The sequence below is a fragment of the Ascidiella aspersa genome, chromosome 4, assembly GCF_963924565.1.
Source record: "Ascidiella aspersa chromosome 4, kaAscAspe10.2, whole genome shotgun sequence".
NCBI lineage: Eukaryota > Metazoa > Chordata > Ascidiacea > Phlebobranchia > Ascidiidae > Ascidiella > Ascidiella aspersa.
In genome coordinates, this window is record NC_139450.1 from 9,332,309 (window position 1) to 9,348,858 (window position 16,550).

Below are 16,550 nucleotides of genomic sequence, written 5' to 3' on the forward strand. Positions count from 1 at the left end.
TTAACTTCGGCTGTGCAAAATGGGACATCTTGCAAAATTTCTGGTAGCTGCCATCATAGTCGGAGCCCTTGCCAATTACTGCGAGGCCAAGGACAGGATTTACTATCTTGCAATCAAAGAAATTATTTGGGATTACGCGCCTTCTGGATTGAACGTGTACACTGGCAATAAGCTGGACTACGAAAAGTAAGTGTTTTTTCGACGCCCAACAGACTGCAAAAGTTGTGAAGGAATATATACATTTTGTGCGATTGACAATTAATTTATCTATTTTCATTTATAGCAATTTGTATATCGCCCGTAGATTCGCTATGCCATTGCTTAAATAGCAGAAATCTCCAACGAAAGCATAAGGGCAATACTACAATAATGGCGAGTAAGAAAATTTATATTAAAACTTAGCAAAAACTTAAAATGGGAAAATAGAATATTATGTAACAAAACTTCTAAAAAAATAAGAACGACGTTTTTTTTGAAAAAAAACTTTACATTGTCGTTATCTTGTTTGTTGTATAACAGGATTGCTAGAATCTACAGCAACATGTACATTGGGAAGAAATACAAGAAGGCCGTATATCGGCGCTATACCGACAACACGTTCACCACAGAAATTCCGCACGACCCCAATCTGGGATATATGGGGCCGACCATTAGAGCTGAGGTGGGACAAGTGCTTTTATTTTATCGTTGTAAAAGTTGACTTTTAATAATTGCGGTGTTGTGGCTCTTGGTGAGCTTGTTTATTCTCGAGATGCGCCGTAGAATGTCTTCACACTCAAATGAATTGTAAAATTTAACACACTTTATAAAACATTTTTAGTGTATCTGAATTCGCCCCTAAAACAATTGCCTGAAAGCATTACAGTTGGTTTTACTATAAAGTAGCCACAGTTCCGCCGCGCCGTAAAAATGATAATTTGTCGAACTGAAATATAACAAGAAAAAAAGGCATAACGTTCTACTAGTTTTGCCAGTGAAACAAGCGTTTAAATTTCAAAAGTTGTGCTTGTGTCTATTTTACTTTTGTTTCGTAGGTCTACCAATATTTTATTAGGGTTGAGTTGCTATTAATTTATACAAAAACCTATTTGATTATTACTTGTGGAAAATGAAATATGCATAGTTATATTTCAAAACCCAGGCGATACCGCTTGCGAAAAGCGCATGTACTTTTATATACATTTTACTGCAAAGGGTTGTCATCGTTTTTTTTTCAAGAAACAAACAAACAAACATCGATCGTTTATTCCTCTTAATGCTAACGTTTGTAATATTACTGACCAATGCGCAAAACACTTTATTTCCCCCGATATAAACATAAACGAAAGAGCCACAGTGTAAAAAAGGTTGGGAACCCCTGCTCCAAGGTATACTTTATATGTCAAAATCGATCAGCATATATGCCCTCACGGTCCATTCGTGGCAAGTCGGCGACCAAATCCTAGTCCATGTCCATATTTTTAAGACGCAGTATATAAACCCGCAAGCCACTCAACCTCATGGCATCTGACCGATCCGCCTTTTGTGAGCGCGATAAGCCGTAATTTAGCGTATTTCTTAGACAAAGTACTCCCAAAAGGCTAAGGTAACGCCAGGTCGTTTTTACCATTCATTTTGCGCAGGTTGGCGACCGAATCCTAGTCCACCTTTTCAACAACGCGTCACGCAACTTTACCGTACATCCGCATGGAGTATTCTACACGAAGGCAAACGAGGGCGCCCGCTACTTCGACAACGACACGCAGCACCTGGACGATGGTGTTCCGCCGGGTGGCCGCTACACCTACGAGTGGGAAGTGCTTGAAGCGTAAGTACCGACTGCTCTGATTTGTACTGTCACGGGTTAACTGTTTACTGATTTGTGCTCGCTTTGTAATTTATCGCTGTGACTACGACAACGCTTTGCCTTCCCTAATGGTGTTTAAGTACACGGTAAAACCAGTTAAAAGTCATAAAACTTATTGCGCTGCGAAGCAATAATCTACCAGCATAGCAAGTTCGAAGGGCCAGTCTGTTATTATTAGTTGCTATTTATTCCGCTTCATAATTTAATATCGCGGCAACAGTTTGCACACCTTTTCGATGCGCCGTATGATTCGGTTTCGCGAGTATTTTATTTTAGTCGAAACATGCATAGGATGACAATGACGTATGTAGGAGTAATGAAAGACCCTTACAAACACCGCATTGTATGCATGTCTTTTTGTAATAGGCCTACATATATAGTTGTGTCCCAAATTACACAGCTATAGAACCTTTATAAAACATCTGGAGTCTATGGTCAGGTCCAATATAGTTCCATGTGGGTAAAGGCCCGGAATCTTGGTAGTCACAAATTGAAATTACACTCACTCATGGGGCTTGGGTCGAAATCAGGTTCATATTAGTCACTCTTTAGTCTATGCTTATATAACGTCGTTGAAAAGCTCATATGCCACTTTTTGTGTGAAGTGATGTTCTTTAAATGCTTTACCGTCTTACTAAGTACATCTTAAAGCTTTAATTCCAAATTAGAGTAAGTTCATTTTTCGTATTTTAGTGCTAAGTAATGCTTGTTGCGCGATCCACGTAGTTTTAAGCCTTTAAAAAAGAGTTTTACAAACAAACACAAATAACAAGTGCGCCATCCTAATAACTTATTTTGTTGGAAACTGAAAGGAGTAAAATTCTAAGTTTACCGCGGAAATTTCCTGCGTATAGGTGTCGACAGCAATACAGAATATCTTCGAAAAAACATCTATCGTCACGATGTTATTAACAAGGTTCCCATCAACCGAAGAAATTTTGATAAAATTCCAACATTTCGGTGAATCCCTCTGTCTAGCTCTCATTCCTTATAAATACTCTCATTCCATACAAAAATTACCGCCGGTTTGGGTAAAAAAAATTGTATTCCCGAGATAACCACCTTCCCCCTAAAATTGATTGATGTCTGGCCCAGTTCGTTTAACGTCTAAATTTTTAACATTTTTTAACGCTTGGTCGTCTTTTTAGGTTCGTACAGGACTGTAAAACTACGTAACTATTTTTATCCACTGTAAACTTATGAGTAGGCTACCCAGTTGACAACTATTCAATAAAATGGTGGTATTCTAAAACCAATTAAATATTATCAAATGCAGATACGGCCCGGCAAAAGATGACCCTAACTGCATGACCTGGGCCTACCATTCGCACACGCATTCACCAGTCGACATCAACTCAGGCCTAATCGGTGCATTGCTAGTCTGCAGAAAAGGTATATATAGTCAAAGAGAGATATTTCGTCGATTTAGTTTTAAGATTAAAGGTAGGACGTAATTTAGGTATGTTGTTCGGAGGAACCGAAATAGGCCTCTTTGTTGAAATTTTCTAAAAATGTATTTTTTTTTAATTTTCGGTAATGTAGTGTTTTAAGTGAATGAGTAAGTTTGTCGAAAGTCCTAACTTTTGAGAAAAAATATACGCTGCTTATCAATTTAATTTTTTGACGACCCTGTGGTTACTTTTCCGAAGTACGGGAAAACACTTATTTTATTGTTTTCCACAAAATGTGCCTTGAATTCTGAGAAAAAATAAGGTTGAGTCGCAATCCTACATGTTACGGTGTTTTGGTATTGCGCAACGCACAAGCACGGTAGATTCTCGTCGAAGCGACACAGATTAAACATTTGGTAAACAATTCTGGCTCCTGGAGTGTTGTTGTCACGCATGATTGCAATTCGGCCAACAGGCACTTACAACGACGACGAAACGCGAACGGACGTCGATCACGAGTTTGTCGCCATGTTCTTCATTGCACACGAGCGTGAAACCTGGTACTTCTGGGAGAACTTGGACGTAAGTTGCGCAAATTTGTTCAGCTCAAAGTTTAATACAAACGGCTTCACAGCCTTTGAATGAAAACCGAGTCACATAGAAAGCGTACTTTGATATTTTAAGCTGGTCATATTTTACTAATTATTCAACCTTATGACTAAAACTTGGTAGCCTTAAGCACATCTCTCTTAAAACTGCTAGTTGGACATTCTGATGAAGTCCAAGGTGTGGATAAAATCAAACACAGCTGACCAGCGTTTGTTAAAAAATAATTTTACTTCTGGCCCAATATATCTAAAACAAAAACCCTCAATTCGTTTGTCGTTTACCAGTCACAAAAGGTCGATAGCGGTTTATGCCCAAGGTTGTTTTTGTTCCGTTGCGAAAAGAAGTAAACTTGTTAATCTAACACAGTTCTTCAAACAGCCTCAACCTCTTTGTTGCTTTTGCACAGCTATTCATGCCGAACCAAACGGTGGACATCAAGGAGAAGTACTTCAAGAAGGGTAACAAAATGCACGCGGTTAACGGCTACATGTACAGCAACACGCCAGGCTACCAGGTGTGCCAGGGCGACACCATCAGCTGGCAGATGATCGGTATGGGCTCCAACCGGGACCTGCACCCCATCCATTTCCAAGGACAAACGGTAGCCTACTGGGTTTAATGCGAGTAGATATGAGCATCATTCTAAGATAATTACCTTTGCAAAAATAATTTTAAATCTGAAGTATTGCGATCCGTCTCGATATCGGAGCTTGAAAACTAGACCTAAAAACCAAACAAAAATTTCACACCATTAAAAGCGCTATTCAATGTTACAAAATAAAATCATTAAGATAATGTAAGCAAAATCATTTAGTTTAACGTTTTTTAACCAAGTAGTGTTTAAGACAATGCGGCTGCGTCTTTCGATAAAAATATAGTACCGTAATCGAGAAAAGGACCCATAAACTGTATTTAGTAATTTCGCTCAAAACAGTCGTTTAAAAGATGCCATTGCAAAAGGCAAGTAAGTATATCACAGTGTCGCAATAGAGGAAGCAAAACGTTAAGACAAGCGGCAATATTGATGTATTTTTTCCACAGCTGCTGCGTCACCATCATCGAAAAGACTCCTTCATTTTGATCCCGGCCACGCTAGTGACGTCAACAATGAAGGCGGACAATCCAGGACGATGGATGATCGCTTGCCAACTGTACAGTCATTTCACCGGTAAGTTGTCATCCTACTAAAACTGTGTTTTTACATTTTATACAAGAGGCAGCAAAGTTACCAAGTTAAATTACGAATCACTTGACCACAATGGCGTAGGTTGATGACAAGTAAAAACTAGGGAAAAGCACAGATATTGATGTGGAAACTTGTAAAAATGTTGGAAATTAAGAAATTTCATTTTAAGATATCTATTACGTATGGCACAAAAGCTGTTAGATTTTAGTGATCTAAAACAGTTTTGTAACTTATATCACGTGCAGGAACTTGACTAAAAACTGGAATTAAATCTTCCAAGGCGCGACGCGTTCATATCGTGTGCCTATAGGTTAAGGTCCGATTGGAGTGCTATCCCATTTTTTTTTTTTGGGGGGGGGGGACTTTCCTTAACAAAACTGTCAACGGTATATCGGTGCTGGATTATAAATCCAATTCCTATTACCGCCCAAGCTCGACATTAAACGCTTTTGCCGCTATACGCTGCCCAACATTTTACATCGATAACATACCAATCTGTTCGTTGTTTGCCAGAGGGCATGACCGCCTTGCTTGAAGTGGACGCAACATGCCGCAAGCCTTCCTCGCCCCTCCCTTCCGACAGCTTGACCGGCGAGACGAGGAGGTACTACGTGGCAGCGGAGGAGGTGCTGTGGGATTACGGACCAAGCGGTCTCAACACCGTTACTGGGGAACCACTGGACCTTCCCGGAACGTGAGTCTGGCGCTTAATACGATTAGGGTAATTTCGGACGCCTTTAGTTGCAGTTATATTGCCCTGAAGAAGATTGCCCGAATAGGTGGTCGAAACGTTGGCACTTTAACCAAATTTTGCCGGAAGAACCATATTGTACAATTGAAACAATGCCTGGCAGCAACAGCATACTCATAAAATGTATTTATATTTCTACTTTTTAAATGTTTGGTTCTGAGCTTGGTTTGAGCGTCAATGTTCCAGCTTACCTAAATTCAATCAAACGTCCATTTCAACCCAAAATATGACTTGATTTTATTCTACCTATATACAATGGGAAAGGTTTACGTTTTACTATTTTAACAGCCCAAAAAAAACAAATTAATAACGCCAGTCAAACCAATGCCTTGTGATTCTTTGCTTTATAAACGCCTTTGCATATAAACATTTTTAACACTTGGAACGCTGTTAAAGAAGTGCCCGATACCTCGTCTACCGATATTATAGAACTATGAAGTACCCCTGTGCGATATGTTGCAAACACTTGTCTGAATTAAAACAATATATGGATAACTCCTGATAGATTGTATTATGCGAATTAGCCTCACTTGTGAGCATTTTAGCAGTTAAACTGTAGTCTATATGCATTGCCTCACTAAAACCATTTTTTATTACCGTATATAATATGTCTATAAAATTTTAATACAATACCCGCGATTCCCCAAATGTAAACTCCCGCTTTTGCACAACATTGAATTGTGGCTATAAAACAGCCTGTACAAAAAGAAAACAAAACTCTTAAATGGCGGTTTGTGTCTTTTTTCCCCAGTGATTCGGCCACCTTTTTCGAGACCGGCCCGCACCGCATCGGCGGCGTTTACAAGAAGGCCGTGTTTCGCGGGTACACGTCCGACTCCTTCGCCGACCCATCTCCGCATCCCGAGGACATGGGTATCCTTGGCCCGGTTATTGCTGGAGAAATCGGCGACACCCTTCAAGTCACCTTTAAGAACAAAGCGGGGAGTCACGTATGTAAACTTGTCGTTATGTTTATTGGCTTTACAGAAGTCTGAACAAAGTGCTATATATGTTTTGAATATTATACGTTCTTGAAATGTCTAAATACGAATGAAATTACTTCTTAAAGTTTGTTATTTCTTCCCGAATTAGGTTATAACGTTCTTGCAAAGTGACCAAAGTGAGGCGTATTAGAAATATTAAAGCCCATACAGAAGTATATAAGTTATTATTTTGAACGTTTCGAACTCTTTATTCATTTTCAACATGACTTTTGTGCCTTTAGGCTTTTAACGTGGAACCTCATGGTGTTTACTTCTCCGAAGCCTACGCCGTGTTGCCGAACATGAAGCACACATACACATGGTAAGACTTACCATTGGAGAAAAGTAAAAGCTAAAATATGCTTATGTAGCCTACTTCTGGTAAAAGCAACAAAAACATAAACACATAGTACGTATAGGCTAACTAATTATACTATGACAAGCTATGTAGTGCAAAATGTTTAAACGCACGTATAAACACATTTCCCACTTGCTTGGTTGGTCATAGTCACTGATTTGAAATCAATTAAATTACCGTGTTTTATTTGTGACATAACCATAGTTGCCATTCTAGATTATTTTAATCTAGATTTAGATGTTTTGGTTTGAATCTAGATGTAGTATTGTACAATCTAGATGTTAGATGCTTTTTTAGATTTTTATTAAAAAATATTGTATAATCTAAATTAGTGACAGATTCGCTATTGACGATAAATATTTCAGTAATTTCAAAAGTTGTTTTTTGCAAATTGAAAAAAAAAGATGAGATATAAAATCGAAATTTCAGTAACTCGTCATGTTCAGTAAAATGTTTTATAAAGCAGAAATCTTAAATCTAAAGCATCAAGCAAGTCCCTTTATGCAACTTTATACGGCATTAAGCCAACGCCTCAGGCGTTGATTAAGCTTTTATGTTGATTTTTTGTCCAAAAGTATTGAATATTTTCAAAAATCTCTTTAGATTATTTTTTTAGATTTCTCCATAAAAATCTAGATGTTTTTAGATTATTTTTTTGGTAAATCTAGATGATTACTGTGAGAAAAAAATGGCAACTATGGACATAACAACTTTATTCGATTTCAGTTGTCAAATAAAACGCTTGGGCCATATTTGTTGTCGGGAAACTATGATAGGCTATGTTTAAGTGGCATTTGGACAACATTTTGGGCAAAAAAATCTACGCCAAAGTTCAATAGTCTCAACTTAATTTTGTGATCTAAACCCTTTTTTGAAATTAGTAAATTCACTTTGATATGGTTGCTACTGGAACTGTTTTGTAAACGATTTGCATTAAACATGGACATTAATGACTTCATTTGCGCTGTCGTTCCACCATTTCGCTCTCGATCGATAATAATCTATGACATCACTAAAGCAACATGTTATAATCACTAACACACATTATTTCGAACCTTGTCCCACTCAGTTCAGAATGAAAATTGAAAATCACTTTTTGCTAGCTTTTCATTGCCACTGAAAATGTTTCACTAATGTTGCAACTTTACTAAGTCATCACAAAAACGACTTGTGAGCATCCCCATTAATTTTATTCAGGACCTTACCCGACTCGGTTTCTCCTGGTGACAACGATCCTGACTGCATCACCTACCTCTACACTTCCTCGTTAGAGTACATCTCCGACTCTAACTCGGGATTGGTCGGTCCACTCGTGGTTTGCAAGAGAGGCAAGTAAACCCCGAAACCGTATGAGAAACACAAAACCAACGATACGCAGAATACGAAATAGACGTTGACATTCCAAGCGGTAGGAAGACTGCCATTTACTTTGATTTAAAGTTTAAAACCCTTCGCTAAAAAGTAAAACACCGTCATATTAAAGAAAAACACCTGTCAGATATTAAATGTAAAAAATTTAAAATGTAGATGAAAACACCTGTCAAATATCAAATATAAAAATATCAAAGGTAAATGAAAATATCTGTCAAATATCCAATAAAACGTATTTAAGCCAAAGTTTGGTAACATTAAAAAAGCATCAAATTTGTAGTAGGCCTACCGTTAACGTATTAAAACTGAAACATTTTCAGTTATAACTTATGTTAATGTTGACTCAAACTACCTTTCACCCACATTTTAGTTATCCCCTCCCAAATGTTATTCGCTGTTTACAACAGTTTAAGTTAGGAACAAAGAGCGTTTCGAAATTCAAGTAACTTATCGCCCGTATTGGACGTATCGCTCCATTGCAAATCACGCAACATAGTCAGAAACCAGTGTGATATGCAGGAACCCTCGCCGCGTGGATGGCTAAGCGCAACAGGTACTTGATGATGACAGTGTACGACGAAAACAGCAGCTGGTACTTTAAAGAGAACCTGAAGAGGTTCGCCGGAGATCCGGCAGGGACCAACACGAAGAGCTCCGATTTTAAGGAATCCAACATGATGCATTGTAAGTCTAGGGATGTCCAATAATATCGGATCGGCAGTCTGGTAGGATTGACAAACGCCTGATAGTAGGTGGTGTCGGCACCGTTCCTAGTAACAATTTCATGTGTACGTTTAGCCAATCCAACACTATTTCAAGCTGGAAAAAATTATTTTAGTTTTAATATAACAATTCCAAACTGAAATTACTCGCCAAATCAAATTTTGTTAAAATAACATATAAAAGTTTGCATGCCTTTGCGAGTTCTCAATTTTATCTATTTCGTTAGATTAAATCAATTTTTGTATCTGATATTGGTTTACCGTGTAGGGATCCCGTAGGAAAATCAAAATAACTGCAAATTATTTTTATATCTACCGTGCTGTCGCAAAATCGGCGGGTAGAACATTTCCAAACCAAGTGCCATACTTACCTGTCTTGGCGCCTTTTACAACAAATGTATAAAATGGCGATAGTCTAACTTGTACAAACCACTTACAGCTATTAACGGGCGAATGTACGGCAATCTTTTTGGACTGGACATGTGCGTTGACGAGGACACCACTTTCCACCTACTAGCGGTCGGCACAAAGTTCGACATTCACGCCATCAAATTCGACGGAATCAACGTCAGACAAGAGTAAGAGTCCAACAATACATTCCTTAATCAAACGTGATCATGAATAATGTCAGCCTTCGAAGTTTATTATATTCTTAGTAATTTTATACAGAAAAGTTTGCCTTTTTAAGTTTTAATTAGTTAAATACAGCTCTCAGGGGCATAGTTTTTATATTTTATTGTGAGCGACCAACCGTTATTATATTACGAATAACGCCTCGTGCCAAATTTTGCCAGTGTGATGCAGCATCTGTAACCTCACTGTAGACAAGTGGTTCTCCACCTTTTACTACTTGCAGCAAACAAACAATAGAAAACAACTCGCGGCGCACTTTTGTATTATTACATAACAAGCCAATACAATTGCAACTTGATAATGTTGTACTACAAGGTAATAGGTAAATTACCTTAATAACACAAATTATAATAATAGTGTAGGTTATATCTAAGTCCTGTACGCTTGCTTGAATGCCTGTTTTTATAAGTTTCTTTATCACGTCGTAATGCTTTGGTCGTTAAACAAAATCCATGGCTGTGCAGGGATATACCAAATGGAGCGGTCAACCTGTTCCCTCACACTTCGCAAACCATCACGGTTCGACCGACGAACGCTGTAAATGGAATGGTCTACTGCGTTCTCATCGACCATCTCGCTTCCGGGATGTTTGCAGTCTTTGAGGTATTTTGCAAAAGTGACCTGGATTTTTAATAAGCCTCGTCTCGTCACCGAATGACGATAAGGCAACTAATTTAAGAAAAACTTATATTGATACGCATAAGATATATTACAAATAAATACTTATCCCGTCCGAGATACGTGAAAAAGGGTAATAATTATTTTCAGTCATCTGGATCTAGTCAGATTAGTTTTTTATCCCCAACTCTTAACACGAATTTAAAAAGCTCATTTATACATTATTTTTACCTTCTACAGTCTTGGATTTCCATTGAATTTTTATCATCTTGTCAAACAGTAAATTTAATTGTGTTCTAAGTTTGTTGCCCACAATAATCGACGCGATTTATAAATAGGCCTAAAAGTCAATTTCTTGCTGGGTTCGAGTTATTGTGTCGCCCTCGGCGTATTTCACAAATAAATGTCGGATAATATCTGATCGGTGACGATTCCGTATACCAATTGATAATATCAATACTCGTCCAAAACTGGGGTGATATCAGTGCGGATTTGATAGCAAATTAGCTTGTACCTTCAACCATGATTTGCGATCAAACGCGACGTTTACCATCTTAAAAAATCACAGATAACAATCGAAGATAATAGTCTTTCCAACGAAAAGGTAAATTGGTGCCTTACCATTTGAAGACATTGCACTGCACATTTAATTATTTACAATTTTGCTTATTTGACAGTAGTAATGACGTAATTTGATATCAAGTCGGATGGACGTATTTTTGCCCGAAATATAACCTATCGCAATAGAATACAGAGAATCGGACATTCCCAATACCAATAACCTTGTTTTACCGCAGTCCGACGTCTGCAACGAGAAAAGTTTAAAGCCTGGTCGATACACATTTTGCACGCAATCGTTTTAAATTAACAAATAACGCCCACCGCCCCAGACCGATTCCGAGTTCATAAACCGGCCTTACTTGCGTATTCCAATAACATTGTCGCGCCTGCAATGCAGTCCAGTGTCTGCAACAAGGAAGCAGTTGATGAAGCGGAGGAAAGGCAGGAAGCAGTTGAGGAGGACGGAATCACAAGACGCTACTTTATCGCGGCCGAGGAGACGCAGTGGGACTACAGTCCTTCCAAGCTCAACATCGACGGCTCGTCGGTAAACGTCAAGGGAAACCACGGCTACGATTACGCGCATCGAGAACCGGGCAAGACCATCGGTAAGAACCTGCTACTGTTTTTTTTAAGGGGCTCTAGATGACGTTGTACTGGAATGTGGACTAATTGCTTCCCACCAAGCAGTAATTTCTCATCATCAGTTCGATATCCTCGTAACTAAGTAGTCATTTCGCTATACACATTATTTCACATCAGTTCTATATCTTCATAACGAAGTAGTCATTTCGATATTCACATCAGTTCTATGTCCACATAACATAACGAAGTAGTCATTTCGATATACAAATCAGTTCTATATCCACATAACGAAGTAGTTATTTCGATATACAAATCAGTTCTATATCCACATAACGAAGTAGTTATTTCAATATTCACATCAGTTCTATATCTTCATAACGAAGTAGTCATTTCGATATTCACATCAGTTCTATGTCCACATAACATAACAAAGTAGGCGTTTCGATATTCACTTTAGTTGTATATCCTCATAACTAAGTAGTTATTTCGATATTCACATCAGTTCTATGTCCACATAACATAACGAAGTAGTCATTTCGATATACAAATCAGTTCTATATCCACATAACGAAGTAGTTATTTCGATATACAAATCAGTTCTATATCCACATAACGAAGTAGTTATTTCAATATTCACATCAGTTCTATATCTTCATAACGAAGTAGTCATTTCGATATTCACATCAGTTCTATGTCCACATAACATAACAAAGTAGTCGTTTCGATATTCACATCAGTTGTATGTCCACATAACATAACAAAGTAGGCGTTTCGATATTCACTTTAGTTGTATATCCTCATAACTAAGTAGTTATTTCGATATTCACATCAGTTCTATGTCCACATAACATAACGAAGTAGTCATTTCGATATACAAATCAGTTCTATATCCACATAACGAAGTAGTTATTTCGATATACAAATCAGTTCTATATCCACATAACGAAGTAGTCATTTCGATATACAAATCAGTTCTATATCCACATAACGAAGTAGTTATTTCGATATACAAATCAGTTCTATATCCACATAACGAAGTAGTTATTTCAATATTCACATCAGTTCTATATCTTCATAACGAAGTAGTCATTTCGATATTCACATCAGTTCTATGTCCACATAACAAAGTAGTCATTTCGATATGCACATCAGTTCTTAAATCTTATAACAAGGAGTCATTTTGATATAGCGGTATTGTCATAACCAAGTAATAATTTCGATATACTTATAGGTGTGAGTGAATAAAATACATTCCAATCACAAATTTATACTCAGGTTCCACATACATAAAGGCTCTGTACTACCAATACACGGACGACACTTTCACAACGAAAGTTCCAAAAGCAAACCATCTTGGATTCTTGGGTCCAATCATTAAAGCAGAAGTTGGCGATAAAATCTCGGTGGGTAGAAAAGCTTCAAAAATAAAAATAATTTGTCACATTTAAAGCAGTAATATATGATGTTAATCCTACGACCGATGTTATGTTTTTAAAGATTACGTTCTTCAACAAAGCAAAGCGTCCTTACAACATTCACCCCTGGGGAGCGATCGACCCCAACGCCGATAACTTGGACCCAGTTGCTGTCTTACCTGGTGAACGAATGAATTACGAATGGACGGTAGGTTTCCGAGCAATCTGGGTTGATGAAAATTCTCCTAATTTACTGGCAGCAAAATGTATCCATACATTTTTCGTCTAACGTTTAAATGTAAAAAGTGGCCTAGCCTAGAAGGGGCTGTTCATGGTGGGTTCAGTTTGATTGTTCCAATCAAAGCTGCAATATGAAGACCGAAGTTTAAAAACTACTAAGTTCAATTTTGTGGAAAATAAGATTTCGCCAGAAAAGAGTTGTATGGTTGTTAACCAGTGGGCCATGGCTCACTGGTGGGCCATGGAAACTTTTTAGATGGGCCACAGACCAATTTAGAAAAGCTAGATTTATAGAAGAATTTAGTTTTATTTGCGTCACTATACCTAACTTTACAGGAATAATGGCTTGGGGAGGAATTGAGTAGGAATGAAAATGAAACATAAATTTATTGTTATATGCTCCGCTATATTTTGTTCTAAACCTTTTTATAGTTTGTCCATTCATAAAAATTTATTGGATTACAGAATTTTCGTTCAACGAAAATGGGCCACGAAAGAAAAAAGGTTGAAAACCACTGGTCTAAACTCTATGCCATTGTTAGTCTGTGCAAAAATTATCTTAGAAACTACTTTATTTCGGTAAAGCACAGCCGATTTCCCTAATTGCGCAAATTTAAGTAAAAGGGGCTACTTAAGGTATACGTTTCGTTGAAAAAATACATAAGTCTAGATTAATTTATATTTTTTTTGTAAACAAATATATTTTAGGCCACATTAGTGAGTTATATGAATAACACCAATCATAGAAGTTGCAAACCAATCTCGGTAAAATCATGATTTGCAGCAGCTTTGCCAATTTTTAACATCAAATATCTCCAAAGTCGTATTTTCTGAAAAAAGTTGTTTTAACTTACGTCTTTAAATATGAAAGCAACGTTAGAAAAAGTATGTTTCGACACGACGCACAGATCACGACAAAGTTTCTATTTGTAGGTGCCGGAATCGGCGGGGACTAGCGGCGAACAACCAAGTTGCGTGTCGTTCATCTACCTCTCATCAGTTGATAAGCCGATTGACGCCACAGACGGACTGATGGGCCCTTTGCTTGTGTGCCGGAAAGGTTCATATTGACGTATTAGATTATTGGCCATGATCGGACCAATTTGAATAATTTAAGGGTTAATTTTTATGATAAGGACTTGACTTAGCTTTTTAGTTATCCAAAGTGACTTGACTTGAACTTAAGTTCCCTCAAAAATGACTTGGACTTGCAAGGCAACGACAACCATGCGAAACGTAGGAAAAAACAAACAATATTATAGGTTAATAACTTACATAAAATCAATATTAAGCGGTTAATGCCATCTGTTAAGCATTAAATTGGTCTAACTGGTTAAATCTTGTCACCAAACTTCAGATCTGGCTTAACTTGGGGCTTATGCTTAACTAGGGGCCTGATTATAACCCCAATTAAACTTGAATACACATTTATTGCTCTTAGGTTTTTGGAGCATTTCAGTCACAAATCAATATACTATATCCTATATATTAAGTATAGCATAACTATTGACAAGGGCAATTTGTTTTAGGCAACCCAAACGGTATCTTAAATTACTATCGAAGGGTAGCTCAAAGCGTACTTCTGCAATTATACATCCAAAAATTTTCAGTTAGACTTTGTTGCTTCTTTGAAATAACAGAGGACCTCAACATTTTAATAAAAAGAAAATACTCTTGTAATTTGAATCAGTACTGGTATACTAACTGCTATAACGCTCTGAAATGATTTAGTACCATAAATCAGTAATAATAGTTCATCAGTCAATAAATCATGCAACGTAGCACGGGCAATCGGGCATTTTCACCGAGCCCAGTTTGATAGCCAGTTATCGGAACATACAAAACCTGAGCTGATTGTATTCAACATTAACTCTGACGAATGGTTAGGCGGCCTGGACAGCGGCGACATAGACGAGGAGTTCTTCCTCCAGTTCCAAGTGGTCAACGAAAACCTGAGTCACTACATCGACGACAACATCCGGGAATTTATCGGAGTCGAACCGAGCGAATTCGTGCCGGGCAAGAACTTCGAGGAGAGCAATAAAATGAAAGGTGAAGTCTTTGAGCTGATGGCGAATCGTTTTATTTCGATTGTAGATTGTACGTTGCAAAGTCTGACCACCCCGAAAGTAGGGTTATAATGCTTTAGGTTGGTATTCAGCGGTTTTAGTAATTTGGAGATAGTCATACGGCAATCCTTTCACTGAAAAACAGACTTTTGTCGTGCCATTATTCGTAGCAGGCATATCTGACTGTTTTAAGGAACTACACAAGCCAAACAAACTTCCCAACAAGCCATTTAAAAACAACCTACTGTCAGGATCAGTTCGAAAATATATATATCGGACTCTGTAGCCCTGCTTTTCAGTAATAATGCTATCTTATTTCAGTAATTACGTTTTGTTTTTATATTGTATTTGCCTCTCCAGGAATCAACGGGTACCTGTCTCATGTCGATGGACTGAACATGTACAAGGACGACATCGTGCGGTGGCATTTAATCGGTTGGGGAAACGAGAAGGATTATCACTCGGTTCACTTCCACGCCCACACTTATGATGCGATGTGAGTAGCGAATTAAGATAATATTATAGTAATAATATTTAGATTTATGTTTGTTTTATTAAGGTAGATTGTAACGAAACCTCCCTAAAATGTATCCAGAAAATAGTCAGTTTCCAAAGTTAAATATAATTCGTTTTATTTAGTTTTTACCTAAATGTTTTAAGTCATTCTAACAACAATGTAGAACCACAATATCACCCGAGAGTATGGAAAATTGATTTACTTATAAATTAATTTCATTTTTAGCCTTTGAAAGTATTAACATGCGGTTGGCTACGAAACATTTGGCTCTAATTTGTTTTTTCCGAAAGCATAAAAGGTATGGGGCAACTGCACTGTCAAAACAGTTATTATTTTACTCTTTTCGCTTTAGTACCGACGGCGTATATCGCGGTGACGTGTTCGATGTTTTTCCGGGATTCTTTGGAACAGTTGTCATGAGAACAATCGCCGTCGGTGATTGGTTGCTCCACTGTCACGTGTTCGATCATATGCACGGAGGAATGGAAACCACCTACTCCGTGATGGACAGCGGTCCGTAGCTTTATTCTTTCCTTAACCAGTTTAACAAATATGTTTTACAAAATGTTTAGAATTATTAGTTTGTTCAAACTTGTGAAGTAGGTTAATATTAGCTTTATTATTAAAGGGATCATTGGCATTTTGACTTTACATTATGTCACACCAAGTATTTAATATGGCATCACTAGTAATAC

At 37.6% G+C, this 16,550-nt stretch overlaps 1 protein-coding gene across 1 annotated transcript in view; it reads left to right on the forward strand.

The window, feature by feature from the left end:
* The window catches only part of LOC146147056 (hephaestin-like protein), an 18,208-nt gene continuing 1,658 nt past the window's right edge, over positions 1–16,550 (forward strand). The window contains exons 1-21 of the mRNA XM_083388390.1: positions 1–186; positions 520–661; positions 1,623–1,807; positions 3,123–3,238; positions 3,713–3,819; positions 4,253–4,447; positions 4,888–5,014; positions 5,546–5,726; positions 6,535–6,733; positions 7,009–7,088; positions 8,322–8,452; positions 9,015–9,179; positions 9,657–9,795; positions 10,315–10,453; positions 11,427–11,637; positions 12,890–13,017; positions 13,112–13,237; positions 14,203–14,329; positions 15,157–15,321; positions 15,699–15,834; positions 16,208–16,368. Coding sequence (XP_083244516.1) covers positions 20–186; positions 520–661; positions 1,623–1,807; positions 3,123–3,238; positions 3,713–3,819; positions 4,253–4,447; positions 4,888–5,014; positions 5,546–5,726; positions 6,535–6,733; positions 7,009–7,088; positions 8,322–8,452; positions 9,015–9,179; positions 9,657–9,795; positions 10,315–10,453; positions 11,427–11,637; positions 12,890–13,017; positions 13,112–13,237; positions 14,203–14,329; positions 15,157–15,321; positions 15,699–15,834; positions 16,208–16,368 — 3,127 coding nt within the window. The 5' untranslated portion in view covers positions 1–19. The remainder of the gene's footprint in view (positions 187–519; positions 662–1,622; positions 1,808–3,122; positions 3,239–3,712; positions 3,820–4,252; positions 4,448–4,887; positions 5,015–5,545; positions 5,727–6,534; positions 6,734–7,008; positions 7,089–8,321; positions 8,453–9,014; positions 9,180–9,656; positions 9,796–10,314; positions 10,454–11,426; positions 11,638–12,889; positions 13,018–13,111; positions 13,238–14,202; positions 14,330–15,156; positions 15,322–15,698; positions 15,835–16,207; positions 16,369–16,550) is intronic.